Source organism: Peromyscus maniculatus, chromosome 12 (genome assembly GCF_049852395.1).
Source record: "Peromyscus maniculatus bairdii isolate BWxNUB_F1_BW_parent chromosome 12, HU_Pman_BW_mat_3.1, whole genome shotgun sequence".
Taxonomy (NCBI): domain Eukaryota; kingdom Metazoa; phylum Chordata; class Mammalia; order Rodentia; family Cricetidae; genus Peromyscus; species Peromyscus maniculatus.
The window spans coordinates 6,767,180-6,793,320 of NC_134863.1; the positions used below are offsets into that span (position 1 = coordinate 6,767,180).

General features: G+C 41.4%; 2 protein-coding genes across 2 annotated transcripts in view; one reads left to right on the top strand and one right to left on the bottom strand.

Annotated features, from left to right (window-relative positions):
- The window catches only part of LOC121821659 (immunoglobulin lambda-1 light chain-like), a 755,041-nt gene that overhangs the window by 358,930 nt on the left and 369,970 nt on the right, over nucleotides 1-26,141 (top strand). The gene's annotated exons all lie outside the window — the stretch shown is intronic.
- Nucleotides 1-26,141, bottom strand: part of LOC143268055 (uncharacterized) — a 99,790-nt gene that overhangs the window by 27,055 nt on the left and 46,594 nt on the right. The window contains exons 13-19 of the mRNA XM_076548522.1: nucleotides 22,763-22,830; nucleotides 22,051-22,072; nucleotides 13,998-14,059; nucleotides 13,243-13,267; nucleotides 9,891-9,998; nucleotides 3,765-3,835; nucleotides 3,008-3,032 (exon numbers count right to left, since the gene is read on the bottom strand). Coding sequence (XP_076404637.1) covers nucleotides 3,008-3,032; nucleotides 3,765-3,835; nucleotides 9,891-9,998; nucleotides 13,243-13,267; nucleotides 13,998-14,059; nucleotides 22,051-22,072; nucleotides 22,763-22,830 — 381 coding nt within the window. The remainder of the gene's footprint in view (nucleotides 1-3,007; nucleotides 3,033-3,764; nucleotides 3,836-9,890; nucleotides 9,999-13,242; nucleotides 13,268-13,997; nucleotides 14,060-22,050; nucleotides 22,073-22,762; nucleotides 22,831-26,141) is intronic.

Genomic DNA, 26,141 nt, shown 5'->3' on the forward strand with positions numbered 1-26,141 from the left:
TTCTGATCCCCTAGTGTCAGAACCCTCACTGGTGGTATTGGCAGGGGTCATCCTCCATAGTCCTTCCTGCCTAGCTTTATGAAGGACCCTCAACCTAATGCCAAAACAGGTATGGACACAGGCAAGTGCCCCATACCCAGGCTCTCTGGAGTATTCTAAACCTATTCTAAACCTGTTCTATCATATAGTGCTACTAACCCATGAAGGCCCTCTATGCCCAGACCCACGCAGATTTATCAACTCTCTTATGAGTCTGAATCACTTCTCTCCTTCCATTCCACCCACCAGCAGGCCCAGACCCAGAAAGGCAGCACATGTGTAAGCCCTTTTCCTAACTGTGACCCATGATACTCACTCTTCACCCTGTGTGACTATGCCACACCAAACAGATTATGGAGGCCAATACTAGGACCATCTTTTGAAATCTCACCCAGGACCCTTAACTCATCCCACCACTTAGTCTCAGACACAAGTGGTAGCCAGATCCATGCATAGAAGTCGTACATTTTTGGCAAGGCCTAGGTGAAGGCCATATGTGTTGTCTTTAAAAAAAGCACTAAAGGTGGATACTTCTCAGAGGCGTCTGCCTTTCCATGCAAAATGAGGGTGTCTGTACATGAGGCTGCCTGCAGCACAGCTACAGACGGGTATAAAGTAGAGACAGTGTCAAGGAAGTTAGCAGACATTGCACTAATTGGTGTCAGTGCATTAGGTGTTCGAGAGTTCCAAATTGACCATCAAAAGTCAGTGGTTTGGCTTTGTCACTTTCCATAAATTTTAGAAAAATTTCCTTCAGTTTTTTTTATAATTTAGTTATTCTTTTACATTAATCTGATTAGGAAATCTTTCCTAGCTGATTTTAGACTCAACTCTTCCCTCTCTTTTCTCATATTCAAGTGCATTAGGTGTTCAACAGCAGGCTTTCGCTTCTACCCACCAGTATCATAAGAGACTCAGATGGGCATTCTTTTGAGCAATGTTTCAATGTTCCCAGGTAGAAAGAATATCCCACACCTTGATGTATTACCAGATGCAGTGTCTATAACACTAAGTATCCCAGAGGTAGGTACCAGAGAAGGGAGGAGGAAGATAATGGGGGTAGAGACTGCTCCTAGATCTAGGAGGGACACCTTGTTCAGAAGCAATAGCTGCTGAGTTTAAGGAGAGGAGACACATTGTATTAAGGCTACTGAGATTGTCTATGAAAAGGAGCCAAGGCCAAAGTAGTTCAATGAGACAATGCAGAAGATCAGACAGACTTGTAAAGATCAAAGTCCATCAACCTACCAAAGACGGGAGAGCCTGGAGGAAACACACTTGTCAGATATGAACTCATTTCTGCCCAAAGACCACCATGTCAGATACTCGAGTACAAAGTCATAAATATACAAAACATAGAGGACAGACACAGCCTGTAGCAAGATGTGTGTCAAGAAGGTTGCTCCCCAATTGCTCATGTCCTTCAACCCTTGGAACATGGGTATTAGCTTATGGGAACTTCCTAAGGCACCCTCTGTATCTTGGAATCAGAATCAAGAATGCATGAAAAACAGCCTAGACCGGGGTCAGAGATCAGACCTCTCCTCACTCATAAGGTCAGAGGCTCAAGAATGAAGGACAAGTCTCTGACCTCCTTTACACCTCAGTCATCCTGCATGGAGTCTAAAATGAGGCACACGGGGTGGGAATGAGCTACACATTAACACTAGGCCTTTCTTTGCCAGTATATTGCAGATGTGGTAGTTCTGTCAGACATTTTACCCAGCACTCTACACTGTTGGTGCCACATGAAGCAGGAGTTAAAAGTGAACCGAGGACTATGCATGAACTGCTACAAGTCCTGAAGGAAGAAATGGAAGGGCTCTGTTCTTCCTTTATCATTGGGCTTACTCTGCAAGACTATCACCTACAAGACTATCTTGTTCCTTAGAGTAAAAGAGAGAATACTGTTCCTCACCAGCCACATTGTCTCTATCACAGGTAAGTACACAAAGTGAACACAACACTTCATGGGCACTGTCATGGTGAATCTCAACAGTCAATTGGATGATACCCAGTACTTGGCAGCAAGTGTGAGATTAGAGCAGTTTTTTAGGTGAGATGGAAAGACTACTGAACTCTGCATGACATCATGGCTTAGGAAGGGATCAAGGATATATAAAAAGGTAAGCTGAGCATGAGCATTAAATCTTCTGGTCGCTGACATGTTATAACGGGACTCTGCCACAGACTCCTGCCTGTATATATAATTACCCTGTGTTACAGCCTATAAGCTGAGACTATATTGAAAAATCTACCATTTCCCTTTTAGGTTATCTTCACTGGAATTTTTAACAACAACTGAACAAATTATTCAGACAGGCAGAAGTAAAATGCAGAGCTAGTAACTGAATCCCAAACCCTGAAAGTTTGGTAGTATCACGGACTTAAAGAATAAATGTTCTGGGGAAATGTGTACAAAGGAGAGGAGGATAAGCAAAGCACATTTAATAGCACACTCTGCTCACTTTCCATCATGTCCCTGTAATTGGAATAGAACAAGAACCTTCTATTTTCCTTGTCCTTAATGAAATCTTTACCACATTCCTAACTCAAAGACAATGCATAACATGACCACTAGTGGACCCTTGCTCATTGATTCAAACCAGGTACACTGATCCAAATTCACTGAGTTGAATTTCACCCTCAGTCATGAGACATTGGAACAAGGTGCCTTGAGGAACATCAGCTCTACTCCATCTGCATCACCCACATGTGGGAGAAAGAATTAGAGGGTGGTGCACCCATTCCAGACTAACTACAGGCATTGTAGCTGATTCCAGGGCATATGGAAAAATGCCTCTAGAATTTTGTTTTTAACTTAGAGGCCCACTTTTTAAAATGTACAGTCCAAATGCTTCCCAATAGGTGGCATAGATCACAGTGCCTGGTTAGACATTAGCATACCCAGTATTTATACAATTCATTTCTAAAAGGTGTCTTAAGAAAGAGATTCCATAATACATACCTCGTCTTCGGTTTCTGCAATTTACCTGAAATGTAAAGAAAAGAAAACAGTCTGTGGCTTAGGTCATGATGAGTTCTGTTTACATGGGTCCTTGAAACACATATGAACATGATATAATGCCAATCAAAGTGGGAAAGAGTCTTCAAATAAAAGACTCTGCTTTAGTATATATGATGGTGTCACAAAAGAACTGGGGTTCCTCACTTGTACCTCTTCCCACTTTTGCTGGTTCCCACACCAGATCAAGAGGCACTATCTGTTTGGTCTCTGCTGCGTGTTCCCTAAGCCACACTGCAACATGCTGGAGCATCTTTATGATCCTGCTATGAAATTAACCCTGCCACAATGTAGCTTCAATTATTTACACTAATGCTCATGTATTAAAAGTCTAACCACCTACAACCCCACACTAGACATAAGAAGCTTGCTCCATATGACTGTTGTGGAACATACTGCATGGAAATTGAGGGGATCTGAAGTGCCTGACAACTTCTAAACCAAAACTTTAAGTTTTATCTAAAGAGAACCTTTTTTCTCCAGAAGAAAAGGCCTGCTCACAAGACTGATAATTAACACTGGATGCTTTGATGCTCTATTCAGTTTGGAACAGGCTGGTACAATTCTTCTTCTCCCCTTCCTAAGCTAACTCTCTAATACCCATGATGCCTGCTCAGTTTTGTTGTTCAGTGGGATATCCTCTGAAACGTAAGATCACTAAAGTAACCTTTCTATTTTAGAGAGAAAAAGGCTCTCTTACCTCCGATGAATTTTCTTCTGTCATTGTGCGGCCATCTCGTCTAAGTGTGTTTTCATCATTTTCCAGTATTACTAGGGGGACAGAAAGTCATGAGCTTGCAGACTGTCAGCTCTTGGTCCTGCTTCCTACCTATGTAGCATCTTTGCTTGATGTGGGTAAAAGTGCATGGACTTAGGACATGTGACTAGACCTACTGAACAGGATGGTTGGGCAGCTGCTGAACCGTCTTCCCTTGAAGGAAATTAAAGCAGAGAAAGACCAGGAGAGATATGAGTAAGAGATTTGTTGCATTTCTAGACAGTGGACACCCAAAGCAACATAAAATAATCTGTCTTTGATTGTGTATTGTTAAATTAACATTTTCACATGTATTCTGTTTGGAGGGCCACTTGTGAGGTCTCGTTTTACGTGTGGAGATCAGTGGATAGCTTGTGGAATCTGTTTCTCTCCTTTGCCAGGTGTGTCCTGAGTTTCAAATCCAGGTCATCGGGCTTGGAGAAGGCATTGATATCCTTGGAAAGAAGAATTTTTTCCTTCCTTATGGCCAAACTTGTGTTTAATTTGTGTGTGTGTTTACAATTTTTTTTTTTTGGTTTTTCGAGACAGGGTTTCTCTGTGCAGCTTTGCGCCTTTCCTGGAGCTCACTTGGTAGCCCAGGCTGGCCTCCAACTCACAGAGATCCACCCACATCTGCCTCCCAAGTGCTGGGATTAAAGGCGTGCGCCACCACCGCCCGGCTGTGTTTACAATTTTTATCATTCCAATTTCAGGTAAGAGTTGACAGATGAGGACGGCAGGAATACAATCTTTTATGTACTAAATGTCTCACATGAAACTCTCAACTTGGAAAGAAGGGAATCACTGTGAAGGAAGCAGCTGTATAGGATGTCAGCATTTTACTCCAACATCAAAAAACATAAAGAAATTTGCACGGACTAGGAAGAGAATCACAAGCTAAGAGCAGAACTAGAAATACAAAAGACTCCAGGACTTAGAAGATGTGTAACGATGGAATGTTGGCAGATAAATGCCTAGTGATATATGAGAGTGCTTTCATTAGCCACTCTCAAGAAAAAAACCCATGAACTACTAGGAGAAGCAAAGACCATTTTGAAAGATGAAATAGGCAACTTTGAATCCAGAGTGACATCCATTCAGCAGGTGTTAGCACATCTGAAAGTTCAGTTGGATGCAAAAATTGTCCATCAACATAACCAGTGAGGCTGGTGAAAAGGATACATATCAGCATGCATTTAAAATATTTGTCTATCTTCTATGGAGCTGTGGGTTGTAGTTTGGTTAACTTTGCTTTACTTCTGGTATATACTAATGAGTGAGTAAATACAAGAGATGCTAGATAACAAGGAGGACCCTAAAAGGGACATGAGGAACGCCCTCAGAAGGGGAAATAGATGAGAAACCTGGGGGTTAGGGTGGGACAATGGAAAGTAGGGATTTGGGATCGGGGCATGGGGAAATGGGACGGTTGAGCAGGGAATGGGATGGGTAGCATGGGAGAGCAATGAAAGAGATAACTTGATAGAAGGAGACATCATGGGGATAGGGAGAAACCTGGTCAGGGAAGTTCCCTGGAATCCACAGGCATGACCCAACTTAGATTACTAACAGTTGTGGAAAGGTTGCCTGAGCTAGCCTACCCTGGTGATCAGATTGGTGACTACCCTAACTGTCATAAAGAGCCTTCATCTAGTAACTGATGGAAACAGATGCAGAGAGCCATGGCCAAGCATGTTCAGTCGAAGAGAGGGAAGAGTAATTCTATGAGCAAGGGGCATCAAGACCATGATGGGAAGACTTACAGATACAACTAAACTAAGCTGGTGGGCACTCATGAACTTTGGACCCACAGCTGTGGATCATGCATGGGAATGGACTGGGCCTTTGCCTGGGCAAGACCGTTGTGTAGCTTGGTGTGTTTCATGGCACCCTGATAGTGGGAATAGGATCTATCCCTGGAGCATGAACTGGCTTTTGGAGCCCATTGCCCATGGTAGGGACACCTTGCACAGCCTTGATGAAAGGGGAGAGGTGTGGACCTGCCTCAGCTGAATGTTCTGGGCTTTGCTGACTCTCCATGGGAGGCCATACATTTTTGATGGAGGGGATGAGGGGTAGGCTGGGGGAAAAGACAGGAGAGGGAGGAATGAGGGACAAATTTGTGGTTTGTATGTGAAATGAATAAAGAGATTCCTAAAAAGATGTTTGTCTAGCACACTCAAGCATTGATTTAAAAGATAATTTCCATTCTTCAAAGGACTTGGAGGGGAGTTTTAATCATTTCATTTCATTAATGGAAATCTGTGTATTTAACATATATTGCTTCTTTATTTCATATGTTGAGAAGGAGACAATATTCATGTTCCATTTATATCATAAGTATATCAATTATAGTAGGTTCATGTGATATTCATAAAATCAGCTAAACCATAACAATGAGAATTTTAGATTTACTAAACATTGTGTAGGTAATTGCTTTCTAATGATTGACGGTCTTATGAGTGAAATAAACAATCGAATTGAGCAAGTGAAATGTTACATAAATCAGTTCCAATGCAATAGAGACCCAAGAAAACAATCTCTGCAACGAGCAATGACATGGAAACTCAAGCAAATCATGCAAGTGATTAAGTATCTCAATGGTGGCATGATATTTGCCAATAATTAAACTTTACTACAACTTTAACCACAAATGGTTATGATTTTATTGTAATTGTGCCACATGCCATTCAGATTTCTTGTTCATGGGTATGCATGAATGTGCATGTGTGAGTGTAGGTTTGATAATAGGTGTGGATTAGATGCATTTGCTTGGTTGCAGGTAAGTGTTCCTGTGCATGGATGTGAGAGGAGGGTGTGGACTATCCTGCATTAGTCCACACACTCAGCTACCACCTGCCCTCCATTCTGATCCCCTAGTGTCAGAACCCTCACTGGTGGTATTGGCAGGGGTCATCCTCCATAGTCCTTCTTGCCTAGCTTTATGAAGGACCCTCAACCTAATGCCAATTCAGGTATGGACACAAGCAAGTGCCCCATACCCAGGCTCTCTGGAGTATTTGAAACCTATTCTAAACCTGTTCTATCATAATGTGCTGCCCACCCATGAAGGCCCTCTATTCCCAGACCCAGGCAGATTTATCAACTCTCTTATGAGTCTGAATCACTTCTCTCCTTCCATTCCACCCACCAGCAGGCCCAGACCCAGAAAGGCAGCACATGTGTCAGCCCTTTTGCTGACTGTGACCCATGATACTCACTCTTCACCCTGTGTGACTATGCCACAACAAACAGATTATGGAGGCCAATACTAGGACCATCTTTTGAAATCTCACCCAGGACCCTTAACTCATCCCACCACTTAGTCTCAGACATAAAGTGGTAGCCAGATCCATGCATAGAAGTCGTACATTTTTGGCAAGGCCTAGGTGAAGGCCATGTGTTTTGTCTTCAAAAAAGCACTAAAGGTGGATATTTCTCAGAGGCATCTGCCTTTCCATGTAAAAAGAGGGTGTCTGTACATGAGGGTGCCTGCAGCACAGCTACAGACGGGTATAAAGTAGAGACAGTGTCAAGGAAATTAGCAGACATTGCACTAATTGGGGTCAGAGCATTAGGTGTTTGAGAGTTCCAAAATGACCATCAAAAGTCAGTGGTTTGGCTTTGTCACTTTCCATAAATTTTGGGACAACTTTTTCAGGTTTTTTTAATGTAATTTAGTTGTTCTTTTACACTAATCTGATTAGGAGACCTTTCCTAGCTGATTTTAGACTCAACTCTTCCCTCTCTTTTTTCATATTCAAGTGTATCAGCTGTTCAACAGCAAGGTTTCTCCTCTACCCACAAGGCAAGGGCATGAGTCAGATAACCTATTAAGATTCAACCGTCTTTCTGGGCATGCAGTCTCCAGAGAAGGTTTCTGTTTTGTCTTCTTCTCTCCAAGTTGTCTTGTGACTCTGATGAGCTTAGTGAGGGAGAGAAAATTATGGAATAAAAGAGACATGGGACATAAGAGACTCAGTTGGGCATTCTTTTGAGCAATGTTTCAATGTTCCCAGGTAGAAAGGATATCACACACCTTGATGCATTACCAGGTGCAGTGTCTACAGGACCCATGATCCCAGAGGAATGCACCAGATAAGGGAGGAAGAAGATAATGGGGGTAGAGACTGCTCCTAGATCTAGGAGGGACACCTTGCTCAGAAGCAATAACTGTTGAGTTTAAGGAGAGGAGACACAATGTATTAAGGCTACTGAGATTGTCTGTGAGAAGGAGCCGAGCCCAGAGTTGTTCAATGAGACAATGCAGAAGATCAGACAGACTTGTAAAGATCAAAGTCCATCAACCTACCAAAGAGATGAGAGCCTGGAGGAAACACACTCCTCAGATATGAACTCATTGCCGCCCAAAGACCACCATGTCAGATACTCCAGGAGAAATTCATAAATATACCATCATAGAGGACAGACACAGCCTGTAGCAAGATGTGTGTCAAGAAGGTTGCTCCCCAATTGCTCATGTCCTTCAGCTCTTGGAACATGGATATTAGCTTATGGGAACTTCCTAAGACACCCTCAGTATCTTGGAATCAGAATCAAGAATGCATGAAAAAGAGCCAAGGCAGGGGTCAGAGATCAGATCCCTGCTCACTCATAAGGTCAGAGGCTCAAGGATGAAGGACAAGTCTCTGACCTCCTTTACACTTCAGTCATCCTGCATGGCAGTCCAGGATGAGGCACATAGGCTGGAAATGAGCTACACATTAACACTAGGCCCTTCCTTGCCAGTATATTGCAGATGTGGTCGTTGTGTCAGACTAAACAGCCATTTTACCCAGCAGTCTACCCTGTTGCTGCCACGTGAAGCAGGAGTTAACAGTGAACAGAGGACTATGCATGGACTGCTACAAGTCCTGAAGGAAGAAATGGAAGGGCTCTGTTCTTCCTTTATCATTGGGCTTACTCTGCTAGACTATCACCTACAGGTTCCTTAGAGTACAAGAGAGAATACTGTTCCTCCCCAGACACAGTGGATCTATCACAGGTAAGGACACAAAGTGAACACAACACTTCATGGGCACTGTCATGGTGAATCTCAACAGTCAATTGGATGATACCCAGTACTGGGCAGCAAGTGTGAGATTAGAGCAGTTTAGGTTAGGTGAGGTGGAAAGACTACTGAACTCTGCATGACATCATGGCTTAGGAAGGGATCAAGGTTATATAAAAAGGTAAGCTGAGCATGAGCATTAAATCTTCTGGTCGCTGACATGTTATAACGGGACTCTGCCACAGATTCCTGCCTGTATATATAATTACCCTGTGTTACAGTCTATAAGCTGAGACTATATTGAAAATGTACCATTTCCCTTTTAGGTTATCTTCACAAGATTTTGTGACAACAACTGAATAAATTATCCAGGCAGGCATAGTTACAATGCAGAGCTAGTAAGTCCATCCCAAACCGTGAATTATTGGTAGTATCACAGACTTAAAACAGTAAATGTTCTGAGGAAATGTGTACCAATGAGAGGATAAGCAAAGCACATTAAATAGCACACTCTGCTCACTTTCCATTATGTCCTTGTAACAGGAACAGAACAGATACCTCCTATTTTTGTTGTCCTTAATGAAATCTTTACCCCATTGCTAACTGAAGAAACAATGCATAACATGACCACTAGTGGACTCTTGCTCATTGGATCATACCTGGAACATTGTTATCTAAGGTGAATCTCACCCTCTGTCATGAGATGCTAGAACTTTGCCAGGTTCCTTTTAGGAACATCAGCTCTACTCCATCTGCATTACCCACATGTGGGAGAAAGGATTAAGGGTGATTCACCTATTCCTGTCTACAGCAGGTGAAGCCACCCTGACTCATACTAATGAGCCTCAGTTTCCAACAGTTCATGCTATTGAATGAGAGCCAAAGGTGACATCAGATGCATTTTAAAATCTGTAGTTGTGTTTACATTGAAGACTTAGATATATTGGAATTATCCTACATAGGGAAATAGTCTTAAGCTTCTCTTTAGATTTACATATAAAGAAAATGATTATCACCACATTACACAACTGGACAGAATTACAGAATTCACAACATACCTTTTTCATTAGGAATTTCTATAGAATAAAATTTACAGATTTCTGGTGTCATCACATCTGTATGCGGTATTGCTTCTCTCTGCTGAATTCTCTTCAATAAAGGAGAAACTGGGAATGCATCGAGAATAGAGTTTCATGTCAGCCTCATGGCAGAAAAACAGAGGAAACTAACAACTGTGTGTTTGTACATTTGATCTGATTGCTTGTTTCCGGGTACAGTCATCAGAGTGAGATTGTGCTTCAGGAGGATCACTGAATAGTGTACAACCAGTTAAGCATTACATGAACATGACAAGTAAAAGCTAATTTATGTGGAAATGCAGAAGGAAGTGCCCCATGACTGAACACACTTTGTGAGTGTGGTGTCAGAGCAGAGTGGTATCACTCTAATCCTTCTTAGAGCCCATGACACCTTTGCAATGGCTCCATTCACCAGCTGCTCACTAAGACACTAAGAATTTCTTAAGGACTACCCACAGGACTCACTAAGCTAATACAGATCTTTGTAATATATACTATAGGAAAAAGCACAGGCATTCAGAAGTGCCCTGTGATGTCTGTGAGATACCAGAAGACTTCAGCTACACAGGAGTAACTGAATTCAGACAAACTGTTGCATTTACTCTAGAACACTGGAGAACTGTTATTCTTCATTCTTTGACTGCCCCTTATATAGTAGTACATCTCATGGACAATGTATGGCATTGTCCATGGGAGGTAGGAAGGTAAGAAGCTTTGAAAACTTGTGACATTTCACACAATGGAGCAGTAACAGCTGCATTTGTGTGCCAGTGACGACCTCTCCTGACAGAAACAACTGACAGGAGACATGCTCTGCAGGCAGTCCCTGACTCCAAGTGTGAGCTACCTCCCAAATGAGCTGTGGGATTCCTGGATCAGTAAACAGCACCTTCCTCTATCATCCTCAACCTGTCACCGGCCTCTCAGTGACTGAGTCTGAACCTCCGGAACAAAATTGGGAGGATACCAATGCTTCCAGGCTCCAAGTCAATCTAAACCAAGCTGTCACGTGGAGGATGGGAGGAAAGGAAACTCTTTTAATCTCACCAAACCTGGATAAACCCTCTACAGGAAGAGGCTGGAAAAGCAGCCTGGTGCCATTGTAGGTGACAGATGTCCCCTGAAACTGTGTGGACAGTCTGAACTGAGTTCAGCTAAAAGAATGGTAGTCTACACAGGCTACATGTGAGTTTGCAAGGTGCTGTTCATCTATTCTTCATGAAAGTTCTGTTTCTCCAGAATCTTTTCCCACACACAGACACACGGGCAATGGACGAAGTCCTACTCCCCTCTGTTGTTTTCTTTTCACTTTTTTTCAGAGAAACGGTCTCTGGCCCACAGTGATCTCAATGCCACTTTGTAGAAATAGATGACTTTGAACTTAAAATTCTCCCATCGGCACCTCTGAAGGAGGTTTATAAAGCTATACAACCACAGCACATCTTTTGCATACTGGGAGCTCAAACCCAAGGCCTTAGAAATGGTAGGTATGCAATAACCACATTCTCTCTCAAGAACTAGCTCTTCTTTGCCAAAGGCCTTCATAGCACATGCCTGAGCAAATATACAGAAACCATTTTGCAAATAACGATGCTCTTCTCACTCCTACCTGCTGCCTGTGGTCCCCCTAGTGCTTCCACTCACAGGCAGTATGGACACTGACTACCAGTGAGCAGAAGACCCTTGGAGCCCAGAGTCTAGCTCACATTTAAAAACCTGTTGCCAGGAGCTAAGGAGACCAGAGGTTAACATCCCCTGCTGTTCCTGTAGAGGACACAGGTCTGGTTGGTTTCTATCACAGAAAAAACAGCTCAAAACAGTCTATAACTCCAGTTGCTAGAAACCATACAGCTAATTTGAGTCTGCATATGTATCATAGCTACAAATGGTGCACATACATTTATGCAGGTGAACACTTGTATACCCAAAATGAAAATAAATATATCTTTAAAAAACGTCCTTCTATTAAGAAAATGCTTCAGCACAGATCCAGAGACACGTGGTAACTGGAGTTCCTAGTGGATATTATTGTTTAGATGAGTGTCTCTTTTGTGCTCATGCTAATGTTGTCTATTTACTAAATCTTGTAATTATTTTTTATATATATTACATTTATTTTTGTTCTATTAAAATCGTGATCTTAAATTTGCATGAGAGAATTTTTTAATTTTTCATTTTTTCCCTTTTGTTGGAAACAGATTTTTTCATACAATATTCCTAAATTATAGTTTCATCTCCCCCTGATCCTGCCAGTTCCTCCCAAACCCCCCCTCATCTGGATGCACTCCCTATCTGTCTCCCACTTGAAATAAAAATTTCTGAAAGAAACAACCAAACATGACAAAAGAAATATAAGAGAAAGCAAAAACAATCATATCTAACTATTTCTTTAAAAAATCTTTCTTTCCTATTTGATACTATAATAAGGACATCATTTCCCACGCCTGTTTCTCAATGAAAACCCTCCTCTATACCCATAAACCTTTCCTTGCCCTCTTTCAAAGCATGGCTACTCTTCTAACTAACTGTTTGTGTGTGTGTGTGTGTGTGTGTGTGTGTGTGTGTGTGTGTGTGTGTGTGTGTGTTCCAAATCAGTACTGTACCGTACTGTAAAACTCTAAGGGAAAAACCTCTGCCGCATCACCCCATGCATTGTCTGTCTCCCATTCTCAGATCACTGATCTGACTAGAAGCCTGTGGGCATTCTAACCTTTCATTTTTCTGAATGTCTGTAGGTAGATGAGAAACAATACCCTGGGCATTTGCCTTCTGTGGTAGTAACTACAGGGTCCTGATCTCTGCAGTTTTGACCTATTGAAGGCAGATACTGGGATGTTGCAAGTTAGGGATTACCAAGACCTCGGGCTATAGAAGGTCTCTTGATCTGCATGGACAGCCTCATCATTTACCTCTGTGCCATGGTTTATTCTTCCATAGAGTAGCACACAAACAAATAAATGTACTACATGTGATGGGCTTTGACATATATACTTTAGGTCAAGCGTGTATCCTAATATGGTAATTCAACAGCTTGTCCCTGTAGATTGGACTGAGCAATTGAGATACCTATCTTGGGGAAAACAGATTTAAATGTAGCCTGGTATACACCATTCCAGACTAACTACAGGCATCATAGCTGAATCCAGTGCATATGGACAAATGCCTCCACTATTTTTTTTTTAACTTAGGGGTCCACTTTAAAAAAAAATACAGTCCAAATGCTCCCAATAGGTGGCATAAATCACAGTGGCTGCTTAGATATAAGGATACCCAGTATTTATAAAATTCATTTGTAAAGGGTGTCTTAAGGAAGAGATTCCATAATACATACTCCTTCTTTGGCTGCGGCAACGCACCTGAAACATAAAAGAAAGAAAACAGTCTGTGGCCTAGGTCATGATGAGTTCTGTTTGCATGGGTCATTGAAACACATATGAACATGATATAATGCCAATCAAAGTGGGAAAGAGTCTTCAAATAAAAGACTCTGCTTTAGTATATATGATGGTGTCACAAAAGAACTGGTGTTCCTCACTTGTACCCCTTCCCACTTTTGCTGGTTCCCACACCAGATCAAGAGGCACTATCTGTTTGGTCTCTGCTGCGTGTTCCCTAAGCCACACTGCAACATGCTGGAGCATCTTTATGATCCTGCTATGAAATTAACCCTGCCACAATGTAGCCTCAATTATTTACACTAATGCTCACGTGTTAAAAGTCTAACCTTCAGCATCCCTACACTGGACATAGGAAGATTGCTCCATATGACTGTTGTAGAACGTACTGCATGGAAATTGAGGGGATCTGAAGTGCCTGACAACTTCTAAACCAAAACTTTAAGTTTTATCTAAGAGGATCTTTTTTCTCCAGAAGAAAAAGCCTGCTCACAAGACTGATAATTAACACTGGATGCTTTGATGCTCTATTCAGTTTGGAACAGGCTGGTACAATTCTTCTTCTCCCCTTCCAAACTAACTCTCTAATACCCATGATGCCTGCTCAGTTTTGTTGTTCAGTGGGATATCCTCTGAAACATAAGATCACTAAAGTAACCTTTCTACTTTAGAGAGAAAAAGGCCCTCTTACCTCCAAGGGATTTTCTTCTGTGCGGCCATCTGGTCTAAGTGTGTCATCATTTTCCGTTAAACCTAGGGGGACAGAAAGTCATGAGCTTGCAGACTGTCAGTTCTTGGTCCTGCTTCCTACCTATGTAGTATCCTTACTTGATGTGGGTAAAAGTGCATGGACTTAGGACATGTGACTAGACCTACTGAACAGGATGGTTGGGCAGCTGCTGAACCGTCTTCCCTTGAAGGAAATTAAAGCAGAGAAAGACCAGGAGAGATATGAGTAAGAGATTTGTTGCATTTCTAGACAGTGGACACCCAAAGCAACATAAAATAATCTGTCTTTGATTGTGTATTGTTAAATTAACATTTTCACATGTATTCTGTTTAGGGCCACTTGTGAAGTCTCATTTTGGGTGTGGAGGTCAGTGGATAGCTTGTGGGATCTGTTCCTCCCCTTTTGCCAGGTGTGTTCTGAGTTTCAAATCCAGGTCATTGGGCTTAGAGAAGGCATCGATTTCCTTGGAAAGAAGAATTTTATCCTTCCCTGTGGCCAAACTTGTGTTTAAACTTTAGTGTTTGTGTTTACAATTTTTATCATTCCAATTTCAGGTAAGAGTTGACAGATGAGGACGGCAGGAATACAATCTTTTATGTAGTAAAAGTCTCACATGAAACTCTCAACTTGGAAAGAAGAGAATCACTATGAAGGAAGCAGCTGTATAGGATGTCAGCATTTTACTCCAAGATCAAAAAACATAAAGAAATTTGCACGGACTAGGAAGAGAATCACAAGCTAAGAGCAGAACTAGAAATACAAAAGAAACTCCAGGACTTAGAAGATGTGTAACGATAGAATGTTGGCAGATAAATGCCTAGTGATATATGAGAGTGCTTTCATTAGCCACTCTCAAGAAAAAAACCCATGAACTACTAGGAGAAGCAAAGACCATTTTGAAAGATGAAATAGGCAACTTTGAATCCAGAGTGACATCCATTCAGCAGGTGTTAGCACATCTGAAAGTTCAGTTGGATGCAAAAATTGTCCATCAACATAACCAGTGAGGCTGGTGAAAAGGAATAACATCAATATGCAAATATTAAAATATTTGTATATCTTATCTGGAGCTGTGGGTTGTAGTTTGGTTACCCTTTTCTTTACTTCTGGTATCCATTTATGAGTGAGTACATACCAGAGAAGCTAGGTAACAAGGAGGACCTAAGAGGGATGCAAGGAATTCCTGGGAGAGGGAAATAGATGAGACTTCCTGAGTGAACTGGGGGTTATGGGGGACAATGGAGGGTAGTTGTATGGGATGTGAGCATAGGGGAATGGGATGGTGGAACTGGAACAGGGGCAGAGTGGGAGAGCAATGAAAGAGATATCTTGATAGAGGGAGACATTATGGTATGGATAGGGAGAAACCTGGTCAGGGAAGTTCCCAGGAATCCACAGGCATGACCCCAGCTAAGATTACTAGCAATAGTGGAAAGGGTGCCTGAGTTGTCCTACCCTGGTGATCAGATTGGTGAAAAGCCCTAACTGTCATCATAGAGCCTTCAGTGAATAACTGATAGAAACCCATGCAGAGAGCTAAGCACCAGGCTGAGTTCCAGAAGTCCAGTCGATGAGAGGGAAGATTGATTCTATGATCAAGGGGCATCAAGACCATGATGGGAAGACTTACAGAAACAACTGAACCAAGCTAGTGGGAACTCATTAACTCTGGACCCACAGCTGTGGAGCCTTACATGGGACTGTACTGGGCCCTCGGTGGGGGTGAGATATTTGTGTAGCTTGGTGTGTTTCACTGCACCCTGACTGTAGGAATAGGATCTATCCCTGGAGCATGAGCTAGCTTTTTGGAGCCCATTGCCTAATGTGGGACATCTTGCACAGCCTTGATGAAAGGGTGTGGGGCTTGGACCTTCCTCAGCTGAATGTTCTGGGTTTTGCTGACTCTCCATGGGAGGCCATACATTTTTGAAGGAGGAGATGAGTGGTAGGCTGTGGGGAAAGGCTAGAGGCAGAGCAGAAGGGATGAAGGAGGTATCTGTGGTCAATATGTGGAATGAATAAAAAATTTCTTAAAAAGATTTGTCTAGCAAACTCAAGCATTGTTGAAATGATAATTTCCATTCTTCAAAGGACATGGAGAGGAGTTTTAAACATTTCATTTCATTAATGGAAATCTATATATTTAATGTATTTTGCTTCTTTATTTCATATTTTCAGAAGGAGACAATATTTATGTATCCATTTCATATCATAAGTATATCAATTTTAGTGGGTTCATGTGATGTTCATAAAATCAGCTAAACCAACAACGAGAACTTTAGATTTTCTCAATATTGTGTAGGTAATTGCTTTCTAATGATTGACGGTCTTATGAGTGAAATAAACACTCAAATTGAGCAAGTGAAATGTTACATAAATCAGTTCCAATGCAATAGAGACCCAAGGAATCAACAATCTCTGCAATGTGCAATGATCTGGGAATACAAGCAAATCATGCAAGTGATTAAGTTTCCCGATGGTGGCATGATATTTGGCAATAATTGACTTTACTACATCTTTAACCAGAAATGGTTATGAATTTATTGCAATTGTGCCACATGCCATTCAGATTTCTTGTTCATGGGTATGCATGAATGTGCATGTGTGAGTGTAGGTTTGATCATAGGTGTGGATTAGATTCATTTGCTTGGCTGCAGGTAAGTGTTCATGCACATGGATGCGAGAGGAGGGTATGCACTATCCTGCATTAGTCCACACACTCAGTTACCACTTGCCCTCCATTCTGATCCCCTAGTGTCAGATCCCTCAGTGGTGGTATTGGCAGGGGTCATCCTCCATTGTCCTTCCTGCCTAGCTTTATGAGGGACCCTCAACCTAATGCCAATTCAGGTATGGACACAGGTAAGTGCCCCATACCCAGCTCTCTGGAGTATTCTAAACCTATTCTAAACCTGTTCTATCATAATGTGCTGCCCACCCATGAAGCCTCTCTATGCCCAGACCCAGGCAGATTTATCAACTCTCTTATGAGTCTGAATCACTTCTCTCCTTCCATTCTACCCACCGGCAGGCCCAGACCCAGAAAGGCAGCACATGTGTCAGCCCTTTTGCTGACTGTGACCCATGATACTCACTCTTCACCCTGTGTGACTATGCCACACCAAACAGGTTATGGAGGCCAATACTAGGACCATCTTTTGAAAGCTCACCCAGGACCCTTAACTCATCCCACCACTTAGTCTCAGACATAAAGTGGTAGCCAGATCCATGCACAGAAGTCGTACATTTTTGGCAAGGCCTAGGTGAAGGCCATGTGTTTTGTCTTCAAAAAAGCACTATAAAGGTGGACACTTCTCAGAGGCTTCTGCATTTCCATGCAAAATGAGGGTGTCTGTACATGAGGGTGCCTGCAGCACAGCTACAGACGGGTATAAAGTAGACACAGTGTCAAGGAAGTTAGCAGACATTGCACTAATTGGGGTCAGAGCATTAGGTGTTCGAGAGTTCCAAATTGACCATCAAAAGTCAGTGGTTTGGCTTTGTCACTTTCCATAAATTTTGGGACAAACTTTTTCAGGTTTTTTTAATGTAATTTAGTTGTTCTTTTACACTAATCTGATTAGGAGACCTTTCCTAGCTGATTTTAGACTCAACTCTTCCCTCTCTTTTTTCATATTCAAGTGTATCAGCTGTTCAACAGCAAGGTTTCACCTCTACCCACAAGGCAAGGGCATGAGTCAGATAACCTATTAAGATTCAACCGTCTTTCTGGGCATGCAGTCTCCAGAGAAGGTTTCTGTTTTGTCTTCTTCTCTCCAAGTTGTCTTGTGACTCTGATGAGCTTAGTGAGGGAGAGAAAATTATGGAATAAAAGAGACATGGGACATAAGAGACTCAGTTGGGCATTCTTTTGAGCAATGTTTCAATGTTCCCAGGTAGAAAGGATATCACACACCTTGATGCATTACCAGGTGCAGTGTCTACAGGACCCATGATCCCAGAGGAATGCACCAGAGAAGGGAGGAAGAAGATAATGGGGGTAGAGACTGCTCCTAGGTCTAGGAGGGACACCTTGCTCAGAAGCAATAACTGTTGAGTTTAAGGAGAGGAGACACAATGTATTAAGGCTACTGAGATTGTCTGTGAGAAGGAGCCAAGCCCAGAGTTGTTCAATGAGACAATGCAGAAGATCAGACAGACTTGTAAAGATCAAAGTCCATCAACCTACCAAAGAGATGAGAGCCTGGAGGAAACACAATCCTCAGATATGAACTCATTTCCACCCAAAGACCACCATGTCAGATACTCCAGGAGAAAGTCATAAATATACAAAACATAGAGGACAGACACAGCCTGTAGCAAGATGTGTGTCAAGAAGGTGGATCCCCAATTGCTCATGTCCTTTAGCCCTTGGAACATGGGTATTAGCTTATGGGAACTTCCTAAGGCACCATCTGTATCTTGGAATCAGAATCAAGAATGCATGAAAAAGAGCCAAGGTAGGGGTCAGAGATCAGATCCCTGCTCACTCATAAGGTCAGAGGCTCAAGGATGATGGACACGTCTCTGACCTTCTTTACACCTCAGTCATCCTGCATGGCAGTCCAGGATGAGGCGCATAGGCTGGAAATGAGCTACCCATTAACACTAGTCCCTTCCTTGCCAGTATATAGGAGACGTGGTAGTTCTGTCAGAGTAAACATCCATTTTACCCAGCACTCTACCCTGTTGGTGCCACGTGAAGCAGGAGTTAACAGTGAACAGAGGACTATGCATGGACTGCTACAAGTCCTGAAGGAAGAAAGGGAAGGGCTCTGTTCTGCCTGCTTCATTGGACCCTAACTGCTAGACTGCTCTTGAATAATCCTTTTGTACACTGTGAATATATGTTGGTGTGATTGGTTTAATAAACAAGCTAAATGGCCAATAGCTGAACAGGTAAAAGTTAGGTGGGAAAGCCAAATTGAGAATGATGGGATATGGAAGGGTGGTGTCAGAGGAGTTGCCAGCCAGATGCAGAACGAGTCAGACATACCTAATTGGATAGACGTAAAAGCGCTAAGCCTCATGGGAGAATATACATTAATAGGAATGAGTTGTAAGAGCTAGTTAGTAATAAGCCTGAGCTATTGGGTAAACATTTATAATTTATGTTAAAGCTCAATGTGGTTTTTATGAAGCTGCTGCTAGCACCCAGAGAAACTCTGCCTACAATAGACTATCATCTACAGGTTTCTGTGAGTATAAGAGAGAATGTTGTCCTTCACCAGACAGAATGGCTCTATCGTGTTAGTACACAAAGTGAACTCAATACTTCATGGGCACAATCATGGTGAATCTCAACAGTCAAACAGTCAATTGGATGATACCCAATACTGGGCATGGAAGTGTGAGATTATATCTATTAGGTTAGCTGAGGTGGGATGACTAATGAACTCTTCTTGGCATTATTGCTTAAGAAGGTGTGATGGTTATTGCTTGCCAACTTGTTTGCATCTGGAATGAACTAACCCCCCAACATGGAGGGCATATCTGTGAGGAATTTTTTTCTTAAGTTGAAGTAGGAAGACCCACTTCTAATTTGGATCTTTGGAAGAAATAGGCTGTAATGCCAGTGAAGGAATGCACTTGTTAACAAGACCAGAACAATCAGGCAAAGAGCAAAAGCTTCCTTCTTCCATGTTCTTATATAGGCTTCCAGCAGGAGGTGTGGGCTGGATTAAAGTGTGGCTTCCTGCCTCAAGTTCTCAGTTAAAGGCATGTGTCTTCATGCCTCAATTGCTTGTCTTTTCCCAGCTCAAAAGATCTAGATTAAAGATGTGTCTTCCTACATCAAAGGGGGAAGTGAACAGGAGCTCCCATTCCTAACCAAGAAGCTATCTTCATTGGCAAACTCAAGGGAAAAATCAGTTTTCTCCAATAGAGTCTCATTAGGTATATTAACCACGCTTAAGGGTAGACCCAATGCAAGCATGCAAGCTGTAGATGGCCAACACACAACATACTTAATGGTTTTGTAGACTTTTTGGGTCTCATATTGCTTTTGGGGGAGCATTTTTAAAATCTTACTGGTCTTTTACAAGTATATTATAGTTTCTGATTTGGTGTTTTTATGTTGCTTTTTTGAGTGTGTGTGTGTGTGTGTGTGTGTGTGTGTGTGTGTGTGTGTGTGTGTGTATTTGTTGTGCTTTTACACTGATTATATATTGGTTTTCTTTTTTAATTTGCTTGTTTCTTTTCTACAGTGAGAGATAAAGATAGTGGATGGGTGGTAAGGTGGGGAGAATCTGGGAAGAGATGGAGAAGGGGAAACCAAGATCAGAATATATTGTATAAGTTTTCAAGAAAGAAAAGGAAAACATTAAATTTTAAAAAGCAACCCTTGAAAAAGGAGTAATGTCCTGGGAAATACTGTCTTCAAATGGCAAAGTACACTTTCCCCAGACTCTGCTTACCACTGTGCCATTGAAAGAGGAAAAGGACACCCCCCTCTCATTTTCCTTGTCCTTATTGATATCTTTCCCACTCCCTGATCCTCTAACACAATGTGTAACATGACCACCCCTGGATCCTTGCTCATTGGATCAAACCAGGAACACTGTTATCTAAGGTGAATTTCACCCTCAGTCATGAGACGCTGGAACTTTACCAGGTCACTTTGAGGAACATCAGACCTACTCCATCTGCATCACCCACATGTGAGAGAAAGTATGAGAGAGGGTGGTTCACCCATTCCTGTCTACACCCGGTGAAACCACCCTGATGCATACAAGATGAGCCTCAGTTTCCACCAGTTCATGCTACTGAATAAGGTGACATCAGATGCATTTTAAATTCTGTGGTTGTATATACATTGAAGACGTAGATATATTAGTATTATTCTACATAGGAAAAAGTCTTAAGCTTCTCTATAGATTTATATATGAAAGAAAATAATTTGCAACAGTATACACAATTGGACAGAATTATGGAATTCCCACAGCACCTTCCATTTTTATTGGTGTTGTTTGTGTGCTACTTCAGGAACGGGAGATCCTTCCACATCCTGAGGGGCAACAGCTTGCTCCTGACAAATTTCCCTTAAGAATTCAGGAACTGGGAATGCATTATAACAGGGAGTCATGTCAGCCTCATGACAGAAAAACAGAGGAACCTAACAACTGTGTGTTTGTCCATTTGATCTGACGGCTTGTTTCCGGGTACAGTCAACAGAGTGAGAATGGAGCTTCAGGAGGATCACTGAATCAGTTAAGCAATACATGGACTGTGTAGGTAAAGTCTAAATTCATGGCAACGTGACAATAGAGAATACTGGAAAAAGCCATGTATAGCAAAAGCCTAAGTGAAAAACCCCTGCCCCATCTCCCCATGCAGTGTCTGTCTCCCATTCTCAGAAGCGCTGATCTGACTAGAAGCTTGTGGGCTTTCTAACCTTTCATTCTTTGGAATGTCTGTATGTAGATGAGAAGTAATGCCCTGGGCATTTCCCCTCTGTGGTAGTCACTACAGGGTCCTGATCTCTGCAGTTTTGACCTATTGAAGGCAGATGCTGGGATGCTGGAAGTTAGGGATTACTAAGTGCTTGGGCTACGAAATGTTTCTTGATCAATTCTTGAACAGCCTCATCACTTACCTCTGTGCCATGGTTTATTCTTCCATAGAGTAGCACACAAACAAATAAATGTACCACATGTAATGGGCTTTGAACATATATACTGTAGGTAAAGTTTTCATCCTAATTTGTTAATTCATTAGTTTGTCACAGGAGATTTGACTGGGTAATCAGGATACCTATCTTGGGGAAAAACAGATTTAGACACAGCCTGGTACAGAACATCTCAAACAATCTAACGAGATCAGATCTGAATCCAGTGACAGTAGACAACCCCAGTTTTTTTTTTTTTTAACTTCAGGTACTACTTTTTTTTAAAAACCAAAATCCAAGTTCTTCCCTATAGGTGGCTTAGATCACAGTGGTGCATTAGACATGAGGATACCCAGTAATTATACTTTTCTAAAATGTGTCTTAACAAGGAGATTTTATAATACATACTGGTATGTTTTCTAGACTCCACCTGAAATTTAAAGGAAAGAAAACAGTTTGAGGCACAGGTCATACTAAATTCTGTTTACATGGGTCTTTAGAACACATGTTGACATAGTATGATGCCAATCAAAATGGGCAAGAGTCCTATGTGTTAGTATATTATGTGACAATGTCCCAGAAGAACTGGGACTCTATAGTTTGTGCCATTCCCACTTTTGCTGGTTCAAAGGCCAAATTAATTTGTTTGGTCTCTGCTGAATGTTCCCTAAGCCAAGCTGCATCTTTATAACCTGACTGTGAGATAATTCCTCCTCCAGCTGGGCCTCAATTATTTACACTAATCCTCATGCAGTAGAAGTCTTACCACTCAACATCTCCATGCTGAAACCCAGAAACTTTGGAACATAAGTAGAACATAAACTGCATCAAGATTTTAGAAACCAGAAGTGGCTGTCAACTTCTGAGTGAAAATTATACACGCATCTAAAGAGGAACCCTTTTCTTCAGGAGAAACTATCCTCTCACACAAACTGTGATAAATGGCACTGCATACTTTTATGTTCAGTTCAGTCAGGAGCAGGCTGGCACAATTCCAGTTCCTTTTCTCCCTGAGCTAACCCATGATGCACCTGGCTTTTGTTAACTGAATTTCATATCCACTACAATGTAAGGGACAAAGTAACTTTTTATATTACTTTGAGAGGAAAGGCAGTCTTACCTCCACCATCATCACGGGTAGCTCTCCCTGTTTTCTAGAAGAAAATGTAGTGGAGTTTTCGTGTATCTCTAAAAAGACAGAAAGTAACTTGTCAACACATGGTATTGTTTTTAATTACTCCAGGGATGTATAGAAGTCTATGTGGCTAGCATATGTGACTTGATCTAATTGTTCCCCCCAATCCACTCCTCCTCTGCTTCTCTGTTCAGAAAGGGGTAGGCCTCCCGTGGGTGTCAACAAATCATGGCACGACAAGTTGCCATGGAACTAAGCACCCCCCTTGCAATAAGGCTGGGCAAGGCGATCCAGTATAAGGAACAGAATCTTAAGAGCCAGCCAAAGTGTTAGGAATGGTTTGCTTTCTGCTTATTCCAGAACTGTGGATTATATTACTGTCACACAAATTAAGGCAAAGAGAAGAACTGAAGAGAAATGAGGAACAGAACTTTTGGCTTCCTAGACAATGGGAATCTAAATCAATGTGGAAGAATCTTTCACTGCATGAAAGTAAATAAGTCTTTCAAAATACACACTGCATTTATTCTGGTTGGAGGAAACCATGCATGTGTGTCTGTGTGCAGGTGGAGTTAGGAGGAGCTCTTCAGGGGTCTGGTTTTCTCCTTTCACCATGTGAGTTGTGGGATTCAACTGCAGTTAGGTCAGCAGGCTGGGCTGAAAAAGTCATTATGCACTGATCCAACCTATCTTTTCTAATAAAAGAAGCTTTATGATTAAGCAACAAAATACTGTCACTTCCTGTTTTAAAGCAGGGAACAATTGATACTTCCTGAGGCACATGTCTCAAATCTATTTCAACCTCCACCAATCCATATATGTTGACTCAGAATTTATCACTAGTTATGATCCATGCTAATGTATCCATTTTACTTGGGAAATTTTACTAGGATGAACATATCTGAAAATATTCTTGCCTATGTTGTGTGTACATTATTCCCTAAAGTATAGCATATCGTGTATTATATTTTGTTATACTGTGCTGAGTATTGTCAGTATTCTACAGGGTTCTAAGGAGCATGGAGAACATGTATGTGTTATAGCCCTATAAGACACAGTGTAATATAAGGGCTTGATTAGTTTCAGATATTGGTGCTAAGGAGTCTGGAAAAAATTCTAAGGAAATACTGAGACAACTGTACATAGTAACACAACTCTGCAAGTCATGACGAAAGAAGGAAAGGAAGCATGGAACCACCTTCCAAATTCACATTATCTAAGAATTCATCCAAAGTACAATGTGAAAGAATCAATCAAAAATTCCAGAAATTTAAGTTCAATGTTGAGTTAGTAGAGCAATTGGGAAACAGTCAATTTGGGTATAGCTGACAACAATGATATTATCAACTATCAAGTACCAACATTTATGGAATTACCACACAAAAAAGAGCAAAATTAACATATGTCTCAAATTTAAAGGTAACACTGGACAGAAGTCAGAATAAGAAATATATCCTTTTCAATTGGCACAGTATAGTCACAGTGTACCATCACATAGTGTACCACTCTCAGAAGAGCACTTGCATGTAAGACTGCACCCACACCACCGCCTTCTCCTCCCATCTCGTTAGTTCCCTTTACTTTGTTCACATCATATACACATATGTAATTTTATTTTTACATAAAAACCTAGTCCTTCAAATGAAAGAAATTACCTGGGACTTGCCTTTTTCAATGAACATAAGACATTTAACATGGCAAGTATATTCACTTACATCTATGTTCTGCAAATGACATAATCCCATGCTCCTTAATAGTTTACACAGTGTCTTACTTAGGGTTTCTATTGCTGTGACCAAACACTATGATCATAAACAACTTGTAGAGGAAAGAGTTTATTTCAGCATACAATTCTCTCTTCACACTCAGTTTCTGGGGGAACTCTGAACAGGAACTGAACAGGGTAAGAACAGAGTCAGGAGAGGATGCAAAGGCCATGAAGGAGTGATGCTTACTCACCAAGGCTCGCTCAGCCTACTTTCTTACAGCACTCAGTGACACCACCATAGGGGTGGCACTGCCTACAGTGAGGTGGGCCCTCACATATCAATCATCAATGAAGAAAATGCACCACAGGCTTGCCTATGGGTGAATCTGGTGGCAGCATTTTCTGAATGGAAGTTTCCTCTTCCCAAATGACTCTGGTTTGTGACAAGTTAAAAAAACAAACAAACAAACAAAACAAAAAACAAAGACAGCACACCTGGATTTCAGGGAGAAGGGGATTCTGACCCCCGTTTTAATTTTTGAAACTATAATTCAGTTACAACATTTCTCCCTTCCCTTTTGGGGAAGGGAATTTAAATTAAGCAAAGTATAAGTAACCTGAAAATTCAAGATGCTAGGAATATGACCTTTCATGAAGTAAAAATCACATATAGACTACTCTACTTCCTAAAATCTTTTCTGTTAATATTAAGCTCCTTGTGGTCTGGCAGCTTTATTGGTGAAATTAAGGGTTAAGGCCAACAACTGAAATGCTATGTATATTAGAAGCAAGGAACTATATGAGAAAGCCACAGACGATCACAACTTTTGTGATTAGAATCTCAAGGATTTTACGATATGTTTGAAATACTTGACCTTATTGCAATAGTAATAGAAGTTGGTTATGAGACTGTTGCAGTAACATAAAATGTATTTCAGGTAATTGTATCGTGTGTGTGTGTGTGTGTGTGTAAGTGCCTGACAATTAAAATATGAGAGCTAAAAGAGGGCATGGCATACCATGATGTATCACCCTTTCTCCTTTCTTTCAGACAGGGTCTCTCACAGATGCCGTAGATAGGATGACAGCTAGCAAGCACTAGAAATACTACGGTCTATTCACTCAACAGCATGGGATTACAAATATGAACAGTTCTGTCCAATTTTTTTGTATGTGTGTGAGCAGATTCAAGCTCAGATCTACTGCTTTTTCAGTAAGTATTCTTCTCATTGAGCCATTAATTACCTCAATGATAAATCTTATAAAGCTATTTGAAATGGTATGTTGATCTTGGTTGCAAATCTCTCAAACAGAACTCACCATATGGCCTGTAAGTGTGTAAATAATGATCAAATTTAAGATTTTATCATACTTCATACATATTTTGTGGAAATAAACCAAAACAGATAATGGCCTGTAAATTATGCATGTATGTTTTAATCTTAACTTCATAATATTTCTAGGCCATGTAGTATACATGTAAGCTTTGTACAGCTGGCACAAGTCTTTAAGGAAATTGCAAATACAACAAAAATAAGTAGGGACTTTTTTTCACAAGGTCAATGTCAAGGATACGCACCTTCATTTTACTTCATTTAGGGAAAGCTATAAGGAGAGAGATAACTCAGTGGGGTTTCTGTCCTCCCATGCAAAAGA